At 37.6% G+C, this 21,875-nt stretch overlaps 1 protein-coding gene across 1 annotated transcript; it reads right to left on the bottom strand.

Moving 5' to 3' along the window:
- Positions 1-2,011: 2,011 nt before the first annotated feature.
- LOC104590088 (transmembrane 9 superfamily member 1) lies at positions 2,012-20,895 on the bottom strand. Its single transcript, XM_010248617.3, has 12 exons — positions 20,603-20,895; positions 6,000-6,192; positions 5,807-5,911; positions 5,603-5,620; positions 5,418-5,515; positions 5,180-5,332; positions 4,794-4,928; positions 4,490-4,656; positions 4,201-4,295; positions 3,663-4,036; positions 2,585-2,858; positions 2,012-2,402 (listed from the first exon to the last, which is right to left on the bottom strand). The coding sequence occupies exons 1-12, from the start codon at positions 20,696-20,698 to the stop codon at positions 2,335-2,337; spliced, it is 1,776 nt and encodes a 591-aa protein (XP_010246919.1). The 5' UTR covers positions 20,699-20,895; the 3' UTR covers positions 2,012-2,334.
- Positions 20,896-21,875: the final 980 nt, after the last annotated feature.

Here is a 21,875-nt window from a genome sequence, read left to right as displayed (position 1 = left end):
ATCAGAAATTGGAGGATAGCTGCTTCTTCTTCCATGGCAAAAAGGAAGATCCTGAAGGAATGGGTGCCCCCTGAACCAGGATTTGTCAAATTAAATTTTGATGGCAGCAGTTCGGAAACCCAGGAAGATCTGGAATCGAAAGGGGTTATAAGAAATGAAAGAGGAGATGTGTTGGGGATGTACTCGGGTCCTATTGGAATGGGTAATTCTAGCTGAACTGAAGGCAATGGTATTTGGGATACAAAATGCTAAGGAGATAGGTGGAAAGAATGGTTGTGGAAGGGGACTCCAAAGTATTATCAGTTAGCTAAAATAGCATGACAACACACCCTGGATATTTAGAAATGACATCAAGAAGATTACAAGTTTATCCAAGGATATGCAGCTTTCAATTCAGTGGACTCATAGAGCTGCACATGGATTTGTAGACCAGCTAGCCAAACAAGGGGTGAACAGGGATTACTGCTTCTGGGCCCAATTGTAAATGTGAAAAATAAATTTATTAGTGGATGCACTATAGTGGGGTAGTTGAGGCTACTCATAAACTATAACCCCTGTAATTGCTATACATGAATAAAACTTCTTTCTACTAATCAAAAAAAATATGTAACTTAAAAATTTTCTTAAAAGTAAAAAAATAATTATGATATAATATTGAAATTAATAATAATTTAATGTCTTACAAAATTAATAATGAAATTATGTATTAATAGTATAAATTGTGATTTTATGGATTATTAAATTCAGTAAATAACAAAAAAATTAAATATTTTACATATTATTTAAATATTTAAATAACTAAATATTTAACACAACTATATCTTAAATAGTTAAAATAACAATATTATGTAATAAATTTAAAAAATTTCTTAAAGTATAAAATTAATTATAAAATAATATTGAAATTAATAATAATAATTTAGTATCATATAAAATTAATAATGAAATTACGAAATAATAGTATAAATTATAATTTTATGGATTATTAAATTCAATAAATAAATAATATTTTAAATTTTAAATATTTTACATATTATTTAAGTATTTAAAAAACAAAATATTTAACATAACTAGATTTTAAATTAGTTAAAATAAAGAAGTTATGTAATAAATTAAAAAATAAATCTGAAAAGTAGAAAAATAATTATAACATAATATTGAAATTAAAAATAATTTAATATTTTACAAAATTAGTAATGAAATAAATTTAATAATAATTTAATATTTTTACATAATATTGTAAATAACTAATTTCACTTATATCAATTAATAATTCAAGAAAATAACGTTCATAAAAATTAATATTTATTAATAATAATTTTAAACTCTTAATATATATTTATTGTATACTCATATATAATAATATTAATATTTATTGTATGTTAGTTATTCTTTATTGTCTTTTGTAATAAATGTATTTTCAATAATTATGTATGAATTTATTTTTATTTTACCATTAGGCTCATGATTTTTATTCCAAAAATACCCTTAACACTTTTTTGTATAGAAAACAAAATTGACTAAATATAACCAGTAGAGTGGTTGCCTATATCTTATTAAGGGTAAAAATGGTATTTTATTTTTTTATTAAATTTATTTAAATAAATATTAGAATCAATATTGTCATTTTCCATTGTCATCTAATGGAAAATTGATTAAATCCATTGTAAATTATAAGTGATGTTTTAGTAAAATACAAACTATATAATAGATTTTAGTAAATCCATGAAACTATGAGGTGTTTTAGTAAATGAACATTTCTATTATTTATTTAGTAAATGAACATTTCTATTATTTAACTTTCACTTAACAAATCCCATGCATCACACAGGTCCCCGCTAGTGAACTAGTAAAAAATTGAGAGGAACACCGGATACTCCATGTGTTATGTATAAAGCCATTGTATGTATGCACCAAAAGATTTTCATCTTGGTCAACATAGAATTAAAAAAAAAAAAATTGTGAAGAAATTGTTACATAGCAGTATCTCTATCAATGGAGAAGCACGATATAAAAATAAACTGTTGCAGCCTTTAGGCCAAGTGTAATTACGTAACACAAAAGCTAAATGGCAAATGAGTCGTCCATGTTAACTTTCTAGGTTATAACACAATCTCTGCACTTCTAATTTAATTAAAGAAGGCTTTCACTTACAGCCAGGAAAAAAATGCAAAGCCTCCCCCAAGCCAGAGACCAAAAAAACAAAACACCCTTGTAACCCCATGATTTCCATTTTTAAACATTGCTAGGAGCCCATTGGGTGGCCATGCTTCCTTTATGATACTTGAGTCTCGACGAGCAAGCAGTACCAGGGTACTGTCTTCTGGATCTTCACTAGTCACATTTTATGTTTCTGTAAATCCTCCGCACAAACAATGTAGAGCCAAGATAACCTACAGCTCCTGAGCATTCCAAAAGAGACAATCACCAATGTTAGCTCAAACGTAGAGAACATGATAAATAAAAAAACAACTGTATGTAAAAGAGAGGCACATCCAGCGCATCAAGGGATGTCCCATTAAGGGGTTTAAAAGGAATCCAACAATATAAAAGCACAAACAGTGTAACCGCTGTAAAAGCTTACCACAGAGAATTCCTAGCCCAAGGCAAAACATCAATGTGTATCCAAAATAGAAGCTGGTCTGAAAGAAGCCTGACATTTTTGTCTTGACATAGTAGTAGTATATGGAATAGAGATAAACATAGATAGCTGTTGATGCAGCAGAGAAGAATGAAGTCCATTGCCAGTGATAGTTCTCGGCATTTAGCAAGAAATATGTTCCCACAATTGTGACACAAACGGTAACAACAATGAGAATTAGGAATACCAGCAACATAAATCCATAAACATAGTACACCTGCAAAACAAGAAAAGCACGTAGAAAGCATAATTAGGTATAGTTTTTTGAACATCCCCCATTTGTCAACACATAAAGGGGAACTGGCAACTGGTCAACAGTTCAACCTCAGGGCCAAACTGTTGACTCATAAAATCAAACTTAAATCATTTTAAAGAGGCCAACAAATCATAAGAAAATTAAAGTATTGCAACATAGGGAAAAAAATTCCTGATTATATCAACTAAAGAAGCTCAACCAGGTACGTTCCCTAGACCATATTTCTATCATGTGGAGGAAAACATGTAGAGGATCCAGACCTTAGACAGTGGACTCACTAGATTCACCATGAGCATAGCCTTGCACTCCACATTAACTCTTTACCAAACTTCGTATTGGAGTTTTTCCCTATCTATAACAGTCATGCAAACTTTTATATATTTATTTGTTATACTTTTTTTTTGTTTGTTTTAAAAGCTTCTCATAAAATAAGGTTTATTCTGAACAGGTAGCAAGGACCCTCAGGCAGAATGTTTTCACTGAACCAAGAATGGGGAAAGAAACACAGAGATTCATTTTGAGCCTACTGTTTTAAAAGTAAGAAATACAACTAAAGTACCAGGGGTTCCTAAAAACACAAGGCTCAAGGCAAGAAAAAAGTAAGGTGCCACTTTTATTGAAGGTGACCCCAAGGTAGGATATAGAGATCCATGATGAAGAAGTTCATTATTCTTTGATTTTTTAGATATGCTTAAGTGCTGGTACTTTTCATGAAAATGATACCCAATATTCATATTCATAAAGAAGGGTAAATATAACGTTTACCTTGTAATTCCAGAAGGATGTGAATACAAAATACATCTCAATGAAGATGCTACCAAATGGAAGAAGGCCTCCCATTAGAGAGACAACAGAAGGTGTGAGATACCATTTCTTCTCAGGGATAGGGCGTGGAATAGTCTTCACACGGCAGGGATTGTTTGGAGCACCACTCCAGTTCCTTCCAACAACAGTACCAAGAAGTGCAAGAGGGAAAGAGATGAAAGCCCAAATTACAAACACAACAACCATTGTGCCAAAAGGAATAGCTGCTAGGGATCCATAGAATATGGCAATTGTGTTTAGTATGAAACCAATGCCAAAGCACATAAACGGGAAAAGGGATGCTGTGAGAATCATCGATTTTATCCAGTTTTTACCTGACATTATGGCATAAGAATTGAATTAATTATGTTGAAAGCATAAGCTGAAGATGAAAGAGAAAAGTAACTGCAGAAAAAATACTTAAATGGAACTGAAAAAATCAGTGGCCTTCAAAACGAAAGTAAAAGAGGATATTGAATGATCAGAAAAAAGAACATACCACCATTGCGTGAGTAGAGTCCACCACTCACATAGCCCGAAATGAACGACGTAAGAGCATAACATACTATGAAAGTTGTCACAATTGCTCCACGACTGAGCAACAAATTTAGCATCACAATTAATTATTAAAACCAAACTAATGAAATAAAGTAAACATGTGAAAAATAAAGAAGACAAACAAGGGAAACATAAAAGATAGCTTGCACAAAGGAACCAACTCTATTCCATCAAAGCAACTAGGCAAAAGAACTGACTGGCACAAAATGAAGGAATAAATCTCTACGTACCCAACATACAACATTCCGATGATCGCCAATAAGATGACAAGGAGAACAAGCATTGTAAGTTGAGCACCTGTGCCAACAACTGCTGATAGTAAAACCAAGTTGCGCGGAGGACGAAAAACATCCCCATGGACAAGTTTCCAACCTGATTCCTCACTTACATCTCTTTCCTGATGGCAGGGAGAAAAGTAACCAACCACTGAGCTATTATCACTACCTAAAGCATTCAAAGATGTGGAAAAAAGATAATTCAACAAAACCAAATAAATAGTATTTAAAAAACAGAGATAGAAAGTAATATGGTCACCAGAGTCTCCAGATCATCATCTTCTCGTGCATATTTTGCATAATCATTTCTAAGAGTTCTCATCAATATCATTGAGACCAAACCAGTAAGGAAGATAACCATCATGAAAGAATTGAAAATGGAGAACCAATGAATCTGCAGATAGGAGAACCATTTAGTGGTTTCAATAATCAAAGTTCTTGAGGAAGGTATAAAAATGCCATAAAAACATTGAACTAAAAATTCATCTTAAGTAGCTTCTCAAATCCTGAAAGTAACAGTTATCAACATATTGTGAAAAACGGAAACAACTACTGATAAATAGTTCAGATTGCTGAAAATGAAAGCACAACCTATCACTGAGAGAAAATGAGCCCACTAAACACGCACTAATGACCATTATTCACCTGGTGCTCAAAGAAAGGGTAGTCTAGGTAAATGTCAAAACGTCGTGCAAAAGTGACATTTGTTGGAATCCATTTGACAGAGTAGGTCATGTCCAATTTCTTTCCCACTTCCAAGGGTTTAGGGGTTTCTTGAGTGAGATTAACATGAATAATCTGCAAAACAAGAAGCAAATTTAATACAAAGGATATGCCTAAAAATTGAAACATGTGATCCACAAGGAATATCAGAATCCATGACCTGATCTCTATTGTATTTGACAACAATGTTCTTGTGTGTGAAAAGAACATGCTTGCCACTATCACTGTTTTTATCAGGATGCAGATCACCAACAAAGCCTGGGCATCAATAGCATAATTTAATGAATCATGTCAAATCATCTTAAGACTCAAAAATTAGTCAATAGAGTCGATAAATATGCATACCCCATAAAGGCAGATCATCTGGATGAGTCACATCATAAAACGGTTGCCATGTTGGAGAGGGAATGGCAAATGAGTAAGAGTTCCAAAAAAGAACATAATGAGAACAGAAGAAACACATTATAGACAAATAAACATGCAAGACTAAAAAAGCATATTCATTGAGCAATCCAGGCAGTAAAGGAACAAAAGCAATGAACAATATACCCATGAAGAATTCAAACCAATATGTATTTTCAATTGCATCCTTGAATTGCTTAACCTTTGCTGCATCCAGTGCAAGTTCACAAATGGTAGCTCTGTCCACATTTTCTGCAAGGAAAAGACAGATAATTGGTGTGGTCAAATAATTCATTTAGTGCTTCTTAAACATAAACAAGATACTGAAAGGTCTACATACTCTGGAACTTTATGTCAATCTGGCTGTCAATGAGTTCATTTCCACCGAGAACCTCACCAAGGCCACCCCACTTATGAGCAGAATTGCCAGGTGGTTGGCAGAATGGAAGGCTGTAATAGTTATATGTTTCTTGTGGATTATTATAAGGGCCAACTTTATTTACCCAAAGTGTAACCAGATCATCTTGTTGATACTGCAGGCAGTCACCTTACACTTTTAGCAAAATCCAACCAGATAATATGTTTTACTCATCAAATTAACACCAAGATTCAAAGTACCAGATATACAAAGAGTATCAAAACGGCAATTTTAATATACAAAATAGATATGATGGAAAAATTAAGATACACATGGATACACTAGAGAAACTCAAATAATCCTAAAAATATATATATACGAATTACAAGAAATCTGCTTTTCTGGCTATAAATAAGGTACAAATGCACAAGAAACATATACTATAATACCCTATGAATAAAATGGTCACAACTCATTGAAAACATGCCACATTTACAAGATGTAGGTATCATTGGATAAATAACCAAATAATCTATCTCTTAACCATCATAATCATACAAAATGTAGGCTGAAAGGATAGTTACATGACTGCATCTTCAACTCTCTTAAATGCTAAAAGCTCTCTAACAAGACTAAAAACTAATTTGACCATTCAATATGATTAACCCTCTTCTAAGACAAAATAAACCAGTAAAAAAACTCAAAATACTAAAACTCTAATGACCAAGAAAATAACATGAAATTTCCATTGGTTCAAGAATGAAGAAACTCGATACTTTTCCTCATGGAAAATTCTTGGGTCATTTAGGAACTCACTAACCACCTAAATGGCAAACTCTCTGTACAGAAAACATGTATTGCAAATTTAGTAAAAATTCTAGCAAAACTTGTGGTGCAATTTAAGATTTATGATCAGGAGATAGCCCAAATTAATAATTTCTGGTACTTTGGATTAATCATCTACAATGAAATTAAAGAGGATGTTTCCCATAGATTAGAGAAAGGTGATTAAAATGGACATGTGCATCTAGTGTGCCATATGATTGACACAAACCAATTACCAAAAAAATAAGTGATTGACATAAACTAATATGACTAAAAGGAATATTCGTTTAGACAGTTGCAAGTCTATCATTGCTATATCAGTCGATGTCCTGGTAATGCAGGATCCAAAGAGTCAAACTTTTTATGTACTGGTAATACAGGAATTTTCTGGACTGTTTATGTATGACAGAAGTGATATTTTGGTCATTTGATTATTATTGTGGTACTTTGATCATTTACAAATATGTAGATACAACCTATTAGTTTCAGTTGTCTTGTGATATTTCAATTGTTTAGAGTCACTGGTCAAGTAGTTTAAGAGCTATTTAGTTTTTTTTAACGTTTTTTATAAGTCACAGAATTTTTCTAGGTATATAGTTGCAAAAATGAAAAATGAATTTTTGAGCTTATTTTCTACTTGTGTGACTTTTGGCATATGATTCCAAAGACCCTAGAGTTATTCTAGAAACCCTACAAATGATTCCTAGGTTTGAGTGATCCAAGATGCTACACTTGTCTCAATCATTCTGCTGAATGCCATATTTGCTCTTGATGACAGAATGTTATAGGCTGATAACATGTAGATATCAGTGGGTGGGTAGGTAGGGAGGCAAATGCCTTGGCAGATTATCTTGCTAAACTGGGGTCTACTAGGGATCATTTATTTTGGGCAGCATTGTAATCCTTATTTCTGATCTCTTGTAATGTTTAGGGAATTAGGGGAGGGTGCATCCCGTGCCTCTCCAAGGGATTCTTGTAAATTTTTACTTCTCTTGATTACTGAAATCATTTTCAATTATCAAAAAAAAAAAAAATGTTATAGGCTCTGAGGTTCCAACTGGAAGTGTCACAACCATTTAGAAAATAAAGAGGCACTCTTATCTCTAAGCCCTCTAACCCCATCCCCACATCTTCTATCCTCTTGAAGGCTTCAAGCCACCTTAACAAGTGATTAATATCTTCTGAAATTCATTAAGCTTCTAATATACATAAATCCTTTGTAGAATGATTTCTTAAGATACACCAAGGCATTTCTTGGACAAATTCTGCCATTTCTCATGCTGTACAACTTTTTGTACTTAGCACACTTTAGATGTTCTGTGAATGTGATATAGGACCATTTCCATTCTAATCCTTTGATCAAAAACTTATGGCTGTTGATGACTGCAATGGCTTCTTGAAGGAATAAGAAAAAAAATAGCAAGAGAAAGAAGAGAGAGAGAGAGAGAAGAGTACCAAGAATCACTCATGGGGTACCTAGAATCACTCTAGGGGATGGGAATCACTCACCATATTTAACATAAGCTCAAAAAAGCACAATAAACTTCAGTGATTTTTGTGTAAAACATCCAGATGTCTTTATAGACACTAATCTCATAATAATACCTCAACTCAAACTGTTAGACTTATAAGAATCTTAGGAGTCAAACTGTTAGACTCATGAGTCCTAGGAGTCAAACTGTTAGACTCAAGCTGAACTGCCATGTCCTATTTCAATTCAAAGAAGACTCAATAACTCTAATCCTACTTATCTAGTAAACCAACCGACAACTACTTTTGAGTAACTCTCTTCAACCAGTTTATTGAGACTCAATGATGTCAATAAGTACAAAGGCTGTTCAAGTTGACATTAGAGAGGTAGAGAGGATGGACAAGAGAAAGGTGTTGCAGGCCAGCTTGGTCAGTAGGTTCATGGTAGTCATTTCTGAGACTGAAAAGGTAGAAACATGGGCAAGGTTTGAATGGGGAAAAGAGAAGGTGACGGGTGAGAGAACTTAACAAATGTTTGTTATTGTTTATGTTCTTCAATAGGAAGGATGTTAAATGAGTATTGAAGAAGGAAAAGTTAAGCGAAGAAGTGTGATCTTAGACTAAGCTGGCGGTTTCCCATAGCAGGAGAGATAACTGGAGATATAAGCAGGCATGTTCTAATGGAGTAGGGTGGTAATATGTTGGACAATGTATTCCCTCAGCTCCAACCAAATTGATGTATTTTGGCATTTATTAGTGAATAAAATCATATCATTATTATTTCATGTATGTTTTAGTATGTTTTTGTGTATTACCCCCAGTGATTTAAAAGGCACTCCTAAGGCGTGCCTAGGCACACAGGCAAGGCGCATTTTAGGGTATGCGCCTCGCCTAAGTCCTAGGCACACACCTGGTGCGCCTGATGCGCCTCAGCCCAGGCATGCGCATTTTGAAAATTTGGTGCTTTTTTGCTTTTCTTTTAACATAACGGCTGGGCCGAGGGCTTCGTGCCCGGACCCCCGTGCCACGCCCCTCAAGGCAAGCCCAAACAAGTCCACGTTAGGCAAGAACCCCCAATTTGGTAATGTTGTTCATTCATCCATCCTAATAAAATGTCTTCTTAAAAAGCAACTAAAACTATAAAATCATTATTTTTTGTGTGAAAACTAAGAATTTAAGACCTAACGTGGACTTGTTTGGGCTTGCCTCGAGGGGCGTGGCACAAAGGCGGCTCGTAGAATCAGGAATGTAACATGTTTTGCATTACATTAGCTATGTGAAGAACTACAATTGAGTGAAAAAAGAGATTAGAGGTTTTACATGCTTGAAAATGTTTTATATGTTTGATTTTATTTTTAAATTCTCATTTGAATATGCTTTACATATTGTGTTTATGTATTTTAATTTTAGATAATAGGTTTTTTAAAACATTACTTTAAAATTTTAGTTTATATTTTTTATTAATATTATGTTTTTTTTTTAATTTTCTGATATTTTTTTATTTTTTAGCTTTTTTTTTTGTATTTTTGCGCCTTGCTTCAAAAAGGCGCACGCCTCTCCTTGCGCTTTTAAAACACTGATTACCCCTTAAAGTGGACATTTATGAGAATTATGTTAGTTTAGATGTACTTAGTCAGTCGTTCGATAAACTTGAAGAGTTTATCATGCCAAGGCTGATATTATCTATCAAATGTGTAGAGTAGCCTATCTCAACTGCTAGGGTTAGACCTAAGGTACAATTAGTAGGTGTTTACTGAAACACTAAAGTGGGACCAATTTCTAGTTATGCCCTAGACCTTAGAGATAGATGGGCAAAACTAGAAAGTGGCACTTAAACACAAACTTGATAATCATACCACACTAAGTGATGGACTAGGTTGCTTTTGATGTACCAACCAATGAAGATCATCTAAGGGTCAAATATGAAATACCTAGGTATGTTGGAGCAATTTAGAATATCACTTGAGTGGGTGATCATTGTGATAGGATCAGCAACTTTTTCAGACAAAGAGAATATCATGGTTTACACTATCTTTGATGGAAATCTCAAATTGTCAACAGTGGACTTCAATATGTTTTGAAGTCAATCTACAAAAGGTATTTATATTTATAAATAGTTTATTTTAAGAAAAGGATTTGCAAAAGGTTTTAATCCTAAGATCCATCTAAGCAAAGAGTTTGCCCTACATTTCACAGTCATGGAAGAAGTCCTTCCCTGTGAGCAATGTAAAGAGATTCACTAGGCCACTTATGTTTAAGTGTTGGGCCTATTCTAAGCCTAATTGGATTGGGTAAGAGGTTCACTAGGTGAATCTAGTGAATTCAGCCCATGTAGAGAACTACATGGCCCGAACCCATATGCATTAGTGTGAGGACTCAGTGGGTCCTATTCCATACAATATCCATGTCTAATGGGCTAGTTAAACATGTGGCTTAAATGACTTGAGTGTGATGGTCCAATTCCAATTAAAAACTAGTATGGCTAATCACATGACTAGTTTGACTAGGAAATTGGATAATTAGACTATATGGGTCGAATTAAGTATGGGCTTGGATCTTCCCTATTCCAAAGGAGTGTTTCCCACCCATAAATCTTTCCAAAACCAAATTTTATTACCAAAACAAAGATCACACTTTATGCAAATAAGAAAAGCAAGAACAATATCATGGATTGCCTACCAAGAATAAGCTCATAATGCTCTAACAGATACTTTAGCATCCTAGCATTTGTTCCCCAAACCATGTATACTAGCCACCACTTTATGCTGCCAATAGCCTAGCAAATGGTCTAGCTAAGCAAGGAGTTCAAAAGACAAACTATTCTTTGGGCTCAGCTTTAATATTTTGGGGGGTTTTAGACACTTAGTGTCTTCTTGTATCTTTCACAACGTCTTCTTATTCTACTTTCTCTTAATATTAATAGAACCCTTTTATGAGTTACTGATAAAAAAAAAAGGATATGGTTGTAATAAATAAACCAAATATTCTATTACAAATAAAAATTAATATTTAACTTCATGTTTAAAATGAATTTTTTTATGAAATGAATATTGAACTATATCAAAATGCTAATCATGTAAGTTAGGTGGGCAATAACATTGTTACACCCACACATCTACAATATTATCACGAACTTATGTTATAATACTATCTCTTGTATTGCACATAGTGTTGGTAGTATTCATTGGGGAATATGTCACTTCCAGTAAAATTTCATGTTGCTACCCATGGAAGTGGAAATGGAAATATGTCATGGAAACTATCTCTTGTACCCCACATAATGCTAGAAGTGTTTTTTCTTTTGATCAATAACACCAGCTTCATTAAATTAAAAGAAAAGAGGGAATATGGATACAAGAGGGGAGATAAAATATCTTAGCTCCCCGAAAACAGAATACAAAGGGAGTACAAAGAGAAAAAATTAAAAACTAGCCCAAAATACAGACTCCCTATTCACTCCTTGCTTGGCCAACCCATCCGCAAATGAGTTGGCACTCCTCTTCACCCAGCTGTACTGAATCTCAATGTCCCTACCCAACCATAAGAACTGTTTTTTTCAAGGTTAAAGTTCCACAAACCACTGTCCTCTTTCTTCAACCAACTAACCACCACTTTGAATCACCTTCTAAGATCAAACGGCTGATATTTAATTCCTTTGCTCTTTGAATTCCTTCAAGCGCTGCAAGGACCTCAGCCCTAAGAGAGTCACATTCTCCAATAGGGCCAGAGAATAGAGCAATAACAATCCCTTCCTCATTCCTGAAAACTCCTCCAATCCCAAAGGGCCCTAGACTCCTTACACTGTTGCCATCAAAATTCAGCTTTATAAAGCCCAAGGGGGGAGAAGACCAAGACGGACAAAGAGTCTTCTTGCATCTAGCAACGGAAGCAATCTCTTTCCAATTTCTTAGCAAGTCATCCACAGGAAAATCTGAAAACAACTCCAAAGATTTTAGCCAGTGGACAGCCCTTAAAAGGATTCGATCTAACAATTCTTCCAATGTTCTTGTCGGAAAAAATACGTGAGTTTCTTTCTTCCCACAATGACCAGCATACCGCTGCCCTAATACACCTCCACATAGTCTTTCCTCACTTCTTAGGCCAACTGAAAAAAAAAAAAAGGAGAAAACAAACCTTCGACAGTCTCCAGAGGATACCAAGAACATCCAAAGCGGGAGAAAACCCACTCCCATACAGTTTTAGCAGCCTTACAAAAGACATGAGGTGGTAGCCAGATTCCCCATCAGCTTTACAAAGAGCACATCTATTAGGAAGTAGACAATAGTTGAGTCTCTGAAGTAAGTCTAAAGTGTTGATTCTTTCCAAGAAAATTCCCCAACAAAAAAAGCCAACCCAAAGAGGAATAGGCCTGCTCCAAATTTTCTTAACCGGAAAGGACAACCCAAAGGAGACAGGAGACTGAGTTAAGGTTTCAAAGAATAAAGCAAAAGAAAATGTACCAGAGTTGGAAGGGGTCCAAAATCTAGTGTCTTCCTTAGCAGGATTTAGGAAGACAATCTCAAGGGAGGCTAGCAAAGTTACCAAGCTGTCCATGTCTGTATCCCTAATTGCCCTACGTAGGCCTAGGTTCCACCCAAAGCTAGAAGTGGAGGCTGAAGGGACCAAGAAAGAAAATATGGGTTCATTTTTCAAGTCCAATAGAGCATACAATTAAGGAAACTGGTCCTTCAAAGGAGAATCCCCGACCCAAAGTTGTTCGTAGAATATTATTCGGTTACCAGAGTTTAGACCATACCTGATCCAAGGGGAGAAAACTGGAAGCAGATTATGAATGGATTTCCAAGGAGAAGCAGCTAAGGCCCTTGCCAAGATTCCAGGATCCCAACCATTGTCTTCCAACCCATGTATGCTAGCCACAATCTTAGTCCACAAATTATCGCTTTCCAATGAAAACCTCCACAACCATTTCCCCAACAGAACCATATTCCTTTTCTTGAAATTACCAATCCTAAGACCTCCTAGTTTTTTACACCTAGTGACCACCTCCCAACTCACCCTATAATCTTTCTTCTCCTCTCCGGGCTCCCACAGAAAGTTCCTTACTAATTTTTCCAAAATATTGGAAACCTTTGAAGGGGATCTTAAACACTGACAAATAGTAGACAGGTAGGTTAGCTAGGGTAGACCTAATGAGAGTGACTCTCCCACTTGAAGAAAGATAATTTCTCTTCCAGGCCGCCAGCCTCTTCTCAAACCTCTCCACTACCGGAGTCCAAAAACTAACACTGTTATGATTATCTCATAAAGGGAGGCCCAAGTATGTTAGGGGCCAGCCCGAAAGTGCACAACCTAGCTCACCTGCAAATTCCCTTAGGTCCCTTTCATTCACATTCACTCCCGCCACACAACTCTTATCAAAGTTCACCTTGAGTTTAGATATCTGCTCAAAGAGTTGTATTGTCAACTTTAGATTCCGGATCCAATTAAAGTTCCCTCCTTCACAGAACAGGATAGTATCATCTGCAAACTGTAGAAGTGTTAAGGAAACCTCCTCCCTTCCTACTCTCCACCCTCTTATCAAATCCCTCAAGTCTGGTCTATGGACCAATCTCCCAAGCACATCAGCAATCAGGGTGAAAAGAAAAGGGGAAAGAGGATCTCCTTGTCTTACACCTCTCAACGCAGGAAAGAAGTCAACCACAGTCCCCGTTCACCAGGATAGGATAATGACAAGTCCTGACACAACCCCAAATCAACTTACACCACTTGTCTCCAAAACCAAAACTCCTCTCCATCAAGAAAGACCAATCAACCAAGTCATAAGCCTTCTTCAAGTCCAATTTGCAAACCACTCCCTTCTTCTTTGACTTCCTAAAGCTCTCCAAGCTCTAATTTGCAATGAGAATTTGATCGGTGATCTATCTTCCCTCCACAAAAGCACCTTGGTTGGGTGCAATAATAGAGGGAAGCACCTTCTATATCCTAAGAGAGCACCTTTGCAATGATTTTGTACAAGCTAGTCACCAGATTGATAGGTCTAAAATCCTTTGGTTGTGATGCATCTTTCTTCTTTGGGATCAAAGCAATGAAAGTTGAGTTCAAGTCCAGATTTATTACTCCCCTTCTGCGGAACTCCTCAAAAACTGATCTAAGATCATTCTCCAAAATATCCCAACAATCCTAGTAGAAGGCCATTGTGAAACCATCTGGACCCGGAGCTTTTGTCCTATCCATTGAGAATACTGCTTCCTTTATCTCCTCCATATCAAAACTTTTTTCTAACCACTCTCTCTTCTCTGCACTTAGAGTCGGCCAATCCAATCCCTCCAACCACACTCTCCCATTCATAGGCCTTCTAAAAATAGATTTGAAGTGGTTTACTAGAGCCTCTGCAATTTCTGCCAGGTGGGACAACATTGCTCCATCAACTTCCAAATTAGAGATGAAATTCATGTGTTTCTGTCTCCCTCCTTTAGCCACTTACACTTGGATTTTTGCCTCCAACTGATTTCCTCCTTAACCAAGATGTCCTCCATCTGCCTCCTCAAAACCCATCTCAACTTCCTTTCTTCCTCTCCAAAGGAACCTCTCTCTTCCTTCAAGTCCAAATCCTCAATTTTCTCCACCAGAACTTGTTTTCTCTCTTCTAATCTTCCAAACTCCAGCCTATTCCGCTCCTTTAATTGTGATTTTAAGTATTGGAGTTTCTTGTGGAACCTCATTCCCTCCCAATCAACTACTGGATTAGCTTGCTCCCACCACTCTCTGATCTTCTCAATGAAACCCGGATGAGTCAACCACATGTTTTCAAACTTGAAAGGGGTAGGACCAACTCCCCTTATTTCCTCCTTAACCAACACTATAGGCCAGTGGTCTGAAGTAAGTCTTGGGAGAGCCCTAGAAGTAAGATTGCCCCAATGTTCCTCCCAATCTGTTGAGAACAAAAATCTGTCCAACTTAGAACAAATTGGCCTTGACTGAAGGTTGGACCAAGTGAAGTTATTGGGGTTGTTGGTTTCCTCTATAAATCTCACTAGATTAAAATCCCCTCCTACACACCAAGGTCCATCCTAGAGGCCTCTAATGTCACTCAATTCTTCCCATAATTTCTCCCTCTACCTATAGTCATTGGGGCCATACACATTTGTTAGTACCCATTCATACCCATCGTCCACTTGTCTGAACTTTAGGGAGACAGAATGATCTCCAATTAGCTCCTCCACACCTATAAGTAAATCTTTTTTCCACAAGGTCACAATCCCTCCTGAAGAACCCCACGAGGGAGCAGCCACCCACTTTATAACCTTGGAACTCCACACACTCCTTGCCCATTTGCAATCAAAATCCATTCTTTTGGACTCCTGAAGCATTACCACATCCGGATTAAACTTCTTAATTACCTCTTTAATTGTCGCTCTCTTCCTAATGCTGCCCAAACCCTCACATTCCAACTTAGGATTCTCATTGAAAACTCTTAGCCTCAACCCTAACTCCTCCAAGATCTATTTAGACCCTTTTCTTCTATCCCCTTTCACCTCAAACTTCTTGTCCCCCAGAATATCTCTTTTCAATCTCTCCGCTTCACTCAGCTTTCTCCTCTTCATCTTGTTGTCCTCCTTTTTTTGCATGTAGCCTTTTAGGTCATTCGGGTTCTTCAGCTTACACCCCAACTTTTTCACAAACTCTGCAACTGACTCTTCCCCACTAGTTTCCTCTTTTTCTAAAGTTGCACTCTCCTCACTCCTAGGAAACTTCTCGTTCCTTCTCACATTACCTCCATCAACAGCCCTTTTTGTCCCCTTCATGCTCCCTCTCCGCATTTCCTTCCTCTCCACTTCACTCAAAAGGCTCTCTATGATTTCCCATATTTTTGACTCTCTGCAAGTTTTCTCACCCAGTTCCCCCCTTGTAAACGCACTATGGCTTTCAGACCAAGGGCTTCCGACTCTTGGTTGGGAGGAGAATTTGGAACAAGGGACACTAAGCGCTCATTAGTAGCCAAAACTGAATTGACAGAGTTAAGGGATTTACCTGAGGCAGAGATGTGAGGAGAGAAAGTAGGCGAAAGAGTGGTAGTCACTTCTTTTTTGAGAAATTGGAGCACTCTGTCTCCCCGAGTTGGGGGAAGAAAATCCCTGTTGTTGTATCAACACAAAGACCCCTTTCTGTACCCAAGTATGTTCCTCTCTGTGAGGTACCCTTGTTCAGCTCTAAGATGACCCAAGCTACCTCCTTTTCGGCCTCTTGCAAAGCGCTAGAACTAGGGAAGGGCTTAGCTGAATTTGGGTTAAGATCATTCACCCACTCCTCCCCCTCCTCCTTTTCCTCCCCCACCGAATCCCCTATGAACAAACAATCCAGGCTGAAAGAATCCTTGTTCTGTTCTTTAGATAGAGCTCTGTCTTCCACACTGCCTAAACTCCCATAAGCTTCCGATCTTTCATCATAGTCAGAATCTGAGCCGCAGCTTATCCAACCTTGGTCAGCCTCTTCCTTCTCTTATGTTCTAACTCTCAAATAGCGCGGGTTCGGGCGATGAGAAACGTGGTGTTTTTGCGCGTCACCGGCCAGCCGTTGGATCCAACTCAGAGAACTGTGTCCTTTTGCCTTGCTCGCCATCTTAGCCCCTCCACAATCGAGAGGGAAAGACCTAGACGATGATAGATGAACGTTACCATCTATCATCGCTCCATGCCTGCCCCGCCCCACGTGATGACTTAAGTTGTCACGTGGGCTTTTAATAAAACCACCCAAAACAAAGGGCTCACCCACTGACCCATCTGGCCCAGACTTCCTTAAAGTCGGTTCAGACAATGACTTTGAGCTCACCCGAACCTTACCCCTTTTAGCCACATCAGCATAGGACGGGCCACCCTCTTTAAACACCCAAACATCAAAAAAAAATTGAATTAGAAGCCTTAATAGGAAAGCTTCGAGACTTGGGGCACCCCTGCGACTGTTCCCCTTCCTCTGTAGCTCGCCCACACGCACCAGGCTTTCCCGCCAGCCCCTGAAGGCCACGTGTACACCAACCTGCAGACTCGTCAGCTCCTTCAACCTCTGTTCGTCTTCCCCAGAGCGACGCTTCATCTTCTGAGGCTAACAGACCTTGTACCAGGCATCTTTTGAGAGAACTTCGAAGGCGCTCCGGCTTGATCCTAGCAACCTTAAGTTCCACAGCTCTCAACTTTCTTAAGTTAGTAGTGTTCATTGCACAATATGTTGATTCTGGTAAAATTTCATGTCACTACCCATGGAAATAGAAATATGTTGTGGAAATATTAGGGAAATTAGGGACATTTTAAGCCATACTTGTAACACACTATTTCCCATTTTACCAAATGATCATTTTTCCCAACCCCTAGGTCCCATAAGAAGTCCCTAATTATCATCTCCATTTTTCTTGCCACTACTTGCAAATCTCACACTATAGGTGGTACACAGGAAGATTGGCCAATGGGTACTTGATAAGGGTAATCCTACCTCCCAAAGAGACATAATTTCTCTTCCATACATCCAGCTTCTTTGAAAATTTTCCTAAAAATATCTTCCAAATATTATCTTTTGGATTAGAACCTAAAGGAATATCTAAATAACTAATGGGCCAAGGCATGAAAAAACATCCCAAAACTTCAGCATAGAAGGTAAGTAAGAACCATATCAATCCTCAAATTAGAGAGCTTTTCAAAAAGTTACACCAACAACCTTAGATTCCTAATCCATTGTGATCCTCCTACCTCACAAAAGAGAATCATATCATAAAAAATTTAATGTCTGTGACCACCATCCTATTAACAGCCTTAGATTCCTAATACATTGTGATACTTCTACCTCACAAAAGAGAATGATATCATTAAAAAATTTAAGGTGTGTGACCACCATCGTATCTCTACCAACTAAGTAACAAAGGCAACATTTTAGACCCTTCTTTTGTAAGTATACTATGTCAATGTAAACACCATGGACAAGGTCACTCTAATCGAGTCTCCAGAGGTCCTAGGATTTGGCAACAGGATGAAAACGCTAGGAAGAAGAGAAATGGCCGGACCCTACAGGGGCTGCACTGTGTACCCACCAACAAGGATTAGGCCCTCATAGTTCTAGCAACGTTGGTGACAGAGTATATCAGTGAAGGTGTGAAAGGAGAGAAAAGTAGGTAAAAGGTTTGGATCAGAAAGAGGTGGAGAGAGAAATCTGGGTCCCTCTTTCAGATATGGGTAGCCCTTTTATATTTTTCTTTTTCCTTTCCAATTAGTGAAACTTTCTAGAATTTCTAGGAACTATACTATGTAAATGTAAGTGGCTAGCTGTTGACAGCCGGCCATTAATCCTTAGGCCTAATAATTATCAAAAAAAATTCTTAGGCCTAATTCAAGGATTGGCTTGGCTTGTTATTTTGTGGCCCAAGCTGGACCAGGCCCTATTTTGGCTTAAAACAGATCCAACCAGGTCTATCCCCTTTTATATGTCTGAACATACAGTTAGAAATAACAAACTATTTTAATGGTATCACTTTCCTATAAACATGTTCTCAGATCCATGTTTTCTTGTCTGTCTTGCCACGTCATCCTCTATGGCATGCACTAAATTCCAACTCCCATGTCCATTCCATGCAACACTCTGTAGCAATCATTAAGATAGTACTAGGAAATGTGGTAGGGCCACAGAAGTCTATGAGATCTACATAATGAGTTCATAAACCTCTTATTTATCTAATAATGAATGATGAGATGGTCAAAAGTTCCCCTCCTTTTCAAACACAAAGATGAAAAGCATGAGGAAAGAACTTCTTGGTGTATGGTCTCTTGGTTCAATCATAGAAATTTCTATTGAATGATAAGAGAGAAGAAAGAGGGAACAAGACACAAACAAGAGCTGTTATGAAGGCCCTACTAGAGGAAAATACAAAAAACATATGATATAAATTACCCACCAACCCCACCAATAAAATGAAAAAAGCATATATCACAACTCTTATACTGTCAACCCCCAGTAAAGCTCATTCCTATTCATGCCTCCTCTAGATAGGAGTAAGCTCTATTTCAATTTAAATGCCGATCAAAAAATAAAAATAAAAATTGCTGAGTGCAGCTGGGGTACAACTTGGGTATGGAACCTTGTAAGTATTAAAACATGTATGTGACTCCTATTTTTAGGCATACTATAGTTCACATATGCTAAACTATCTAGGGGAATATTTTATGCCTTGAAAAGGACAAGTCTTTATCATGCTGTCTTGCATGAGCAAAAAACCTGAAGAGAATAACATAAGAAAAACTTTTCTGAAGATACAACAGAGAAACAGACATCAATGACCATGCTTCCAATTCACCACCAGTTGTTGACTTTTGAGAAGTTTGACTATAGAGGTGGATTAACGTATTGCAGGTAACAGATTCTAATATAATGACAAAAAGAAACACTTGCACACATAAATTCTTTGATATCATGGAACCCAAATAACTCAGCTCCGACTCAAATTCAAAAGAAAAAGAGTACAATACAGTGTCACAAGGAAAACCAGCAAAATCAAGAAGAAAGGTTGCACTTGTCAATTGAATGATAATTTAAGCATTAAAAAACAGGGACAAAATCCTTATCACAACCCCACCCCCAACATAGCAGTGAAACTTACAGAGAAAGAGCTTTCTAGTGCAAAGAAACAAGGATGCATCACAAAAGGGATCCTAATAGCTAGGAGAACCCATTAACAAGTGATCACCAAAAGAATGAGGAAAGGAACGATGAAATAACGCGGATGTCAAATCTTCAAAAGGTATAGGTTTACTTTCCACGACAAGGAACCAAGAAAGTGACGGAATCTAAAAGGGATCCCAAACAATGCGGCCAAACCAATGACGAAAAAAGAAAAAAAAAATTCTCTGCAACCATAGATCACACACAACAAAAATTAACCTAGATCTAGTCCCCAAATAAACAGTATTAACTTGTTAATCAAATATCACTACTAGTCCCTATTTACCAAGTGAACACTGCAACAGACGAACAGTTAATAATGAAGTCGAAACACAAAAACCCATTTCGATCCACTGTCCACGAAGCTGACTGCTTCAACTAAACCAAACAAATAATGCTAGATCATCCGAATATATAGCCACAGGAATTATTATTCCACACAAATCACCAAAACATTCACAAGTTGGCCCGTCTCGAACAAACAAATGCCCAGATCTGAGGAAGATAGCACCAAATCGAAGAAAGACGATAAACCCAACAAAAGATGTACGAGTTCCAATACCAAATTCGTCGCCGAGTAAGCTAATTAGGGTTGGAGATCAAAAGAAATAGAGACAGACAGTGTACTTCACCTTGTGATCCGACTCGGAAGCGAAGGCCGGAGAAGCGAAGAGAAGGAAGAGGAAGAAGACGAAGAGGGAGAAGGATCGGACTGCGAAAAGCATCATGGTTGCGGACCAATGTGTCAGTCAGAATAAAACGGGTTTCTTTTTTGGATGAAACCTCTTTCGTTTCTTTTCTTCCTCCGACGCGCGCGAGCGAGCGAGAGAGAGACCCTGATTTTACTCGCGATTTCAACGGTTGTGCGCATTAGAAATTCTTCCTGGAAGACTTGTCCTAGTTAGTGTATAAATTGCCTTATTATGTTTTCATCTCGATGGGGAGCCATTCTATGAATTAGGATCTCCTCCCAACAATACACGTTCCAACCAACACTTGATCTAACACCACACATTTCACCATGAAATTAGGACCCACCACAAAAGTGGGACCTACCATGCATAACATATAACATGTGCAGTGCTCGATGATGTTGGTAGGGTGTTGAAACGCAGTTGATCTGGACTCCCATTCCATAGAATGGGCGTAGCCCATCCCCAAGGCCCAAGTCAGGTGTAGGTACATGTTGATTCACCACAACTACAATAGCACAGAATGGGCTAAACCGATGTCACAGAGACACCTGTGACAAGTTCATGACTCGACACACATTTGTGAGCTCAAAGCCTAAAACAAGCTTGCAATGAGCTCAGGGTCACCATGGACCTACAAAAGACCCAAAGCTAGGGCATCGAAAAGGAATTTGAAGTCGCCAGAGATCTGCAATGAGCACAAGGCCATCACGAGCTTGTGTTGAGCTCAGAACCATCGCAAACTTGTGATGAACTCACAGCCATCGCAGGTCAAAGACAAACAAAAGAAATACATGATTTATCGAAGCCACTTGTGACAGAACGCCCAGTAAGATTAGAAAAGACACGTAAGATTAGTATTGACGTCATCTGTGCCACGTCAATTTAAGAGACTCGCAAAAAGAAGTAGCATACGTGTATTATGAGAATCCTCAAACAAAAGGAAACCTCGTACTGTAAACATCACATAAGACACATGACGAAACCCTAGCAGTGTCCCCCTAGCAACTGACATCGAATCAAAGATTCCCTTTCCATACGGGAATCAAACTCTTTTGGCTCTTTCCTTTCAAGACGTCGGGATCTCTCCCCCTATAAAAGGAGGCCCGACTCATAACAAGAATGGCATTCTGTCAGTCATAGCCTTTAGCCTATCCTTTGTCTTTAGCCTTCCTTCGTCTTTCAAGGAGACCCCCGTACATAGCCTTACCAC

Source organism: Nelumbo nucifera, chromosome 1 (genome assembly GCF_055504915.1).
Source record: "Nelumbo nucifera cultivar China Antique chromosome 1, China Antique-T2T, whole genome shotgun sequence".
Classification (NCBI taxonomy): Eukaryota; Viridiplantae; Streptophyta; class Magnoliopsida; order Proteales; family Nelumbonaceae; genus Nelumbo; species Nelumbo nucifera.
The sequence above is the reverse complement of the archived record's forward strand: the minus strand, read 5'-3'. Positions and strand labels throughout refer to the sequence as shown.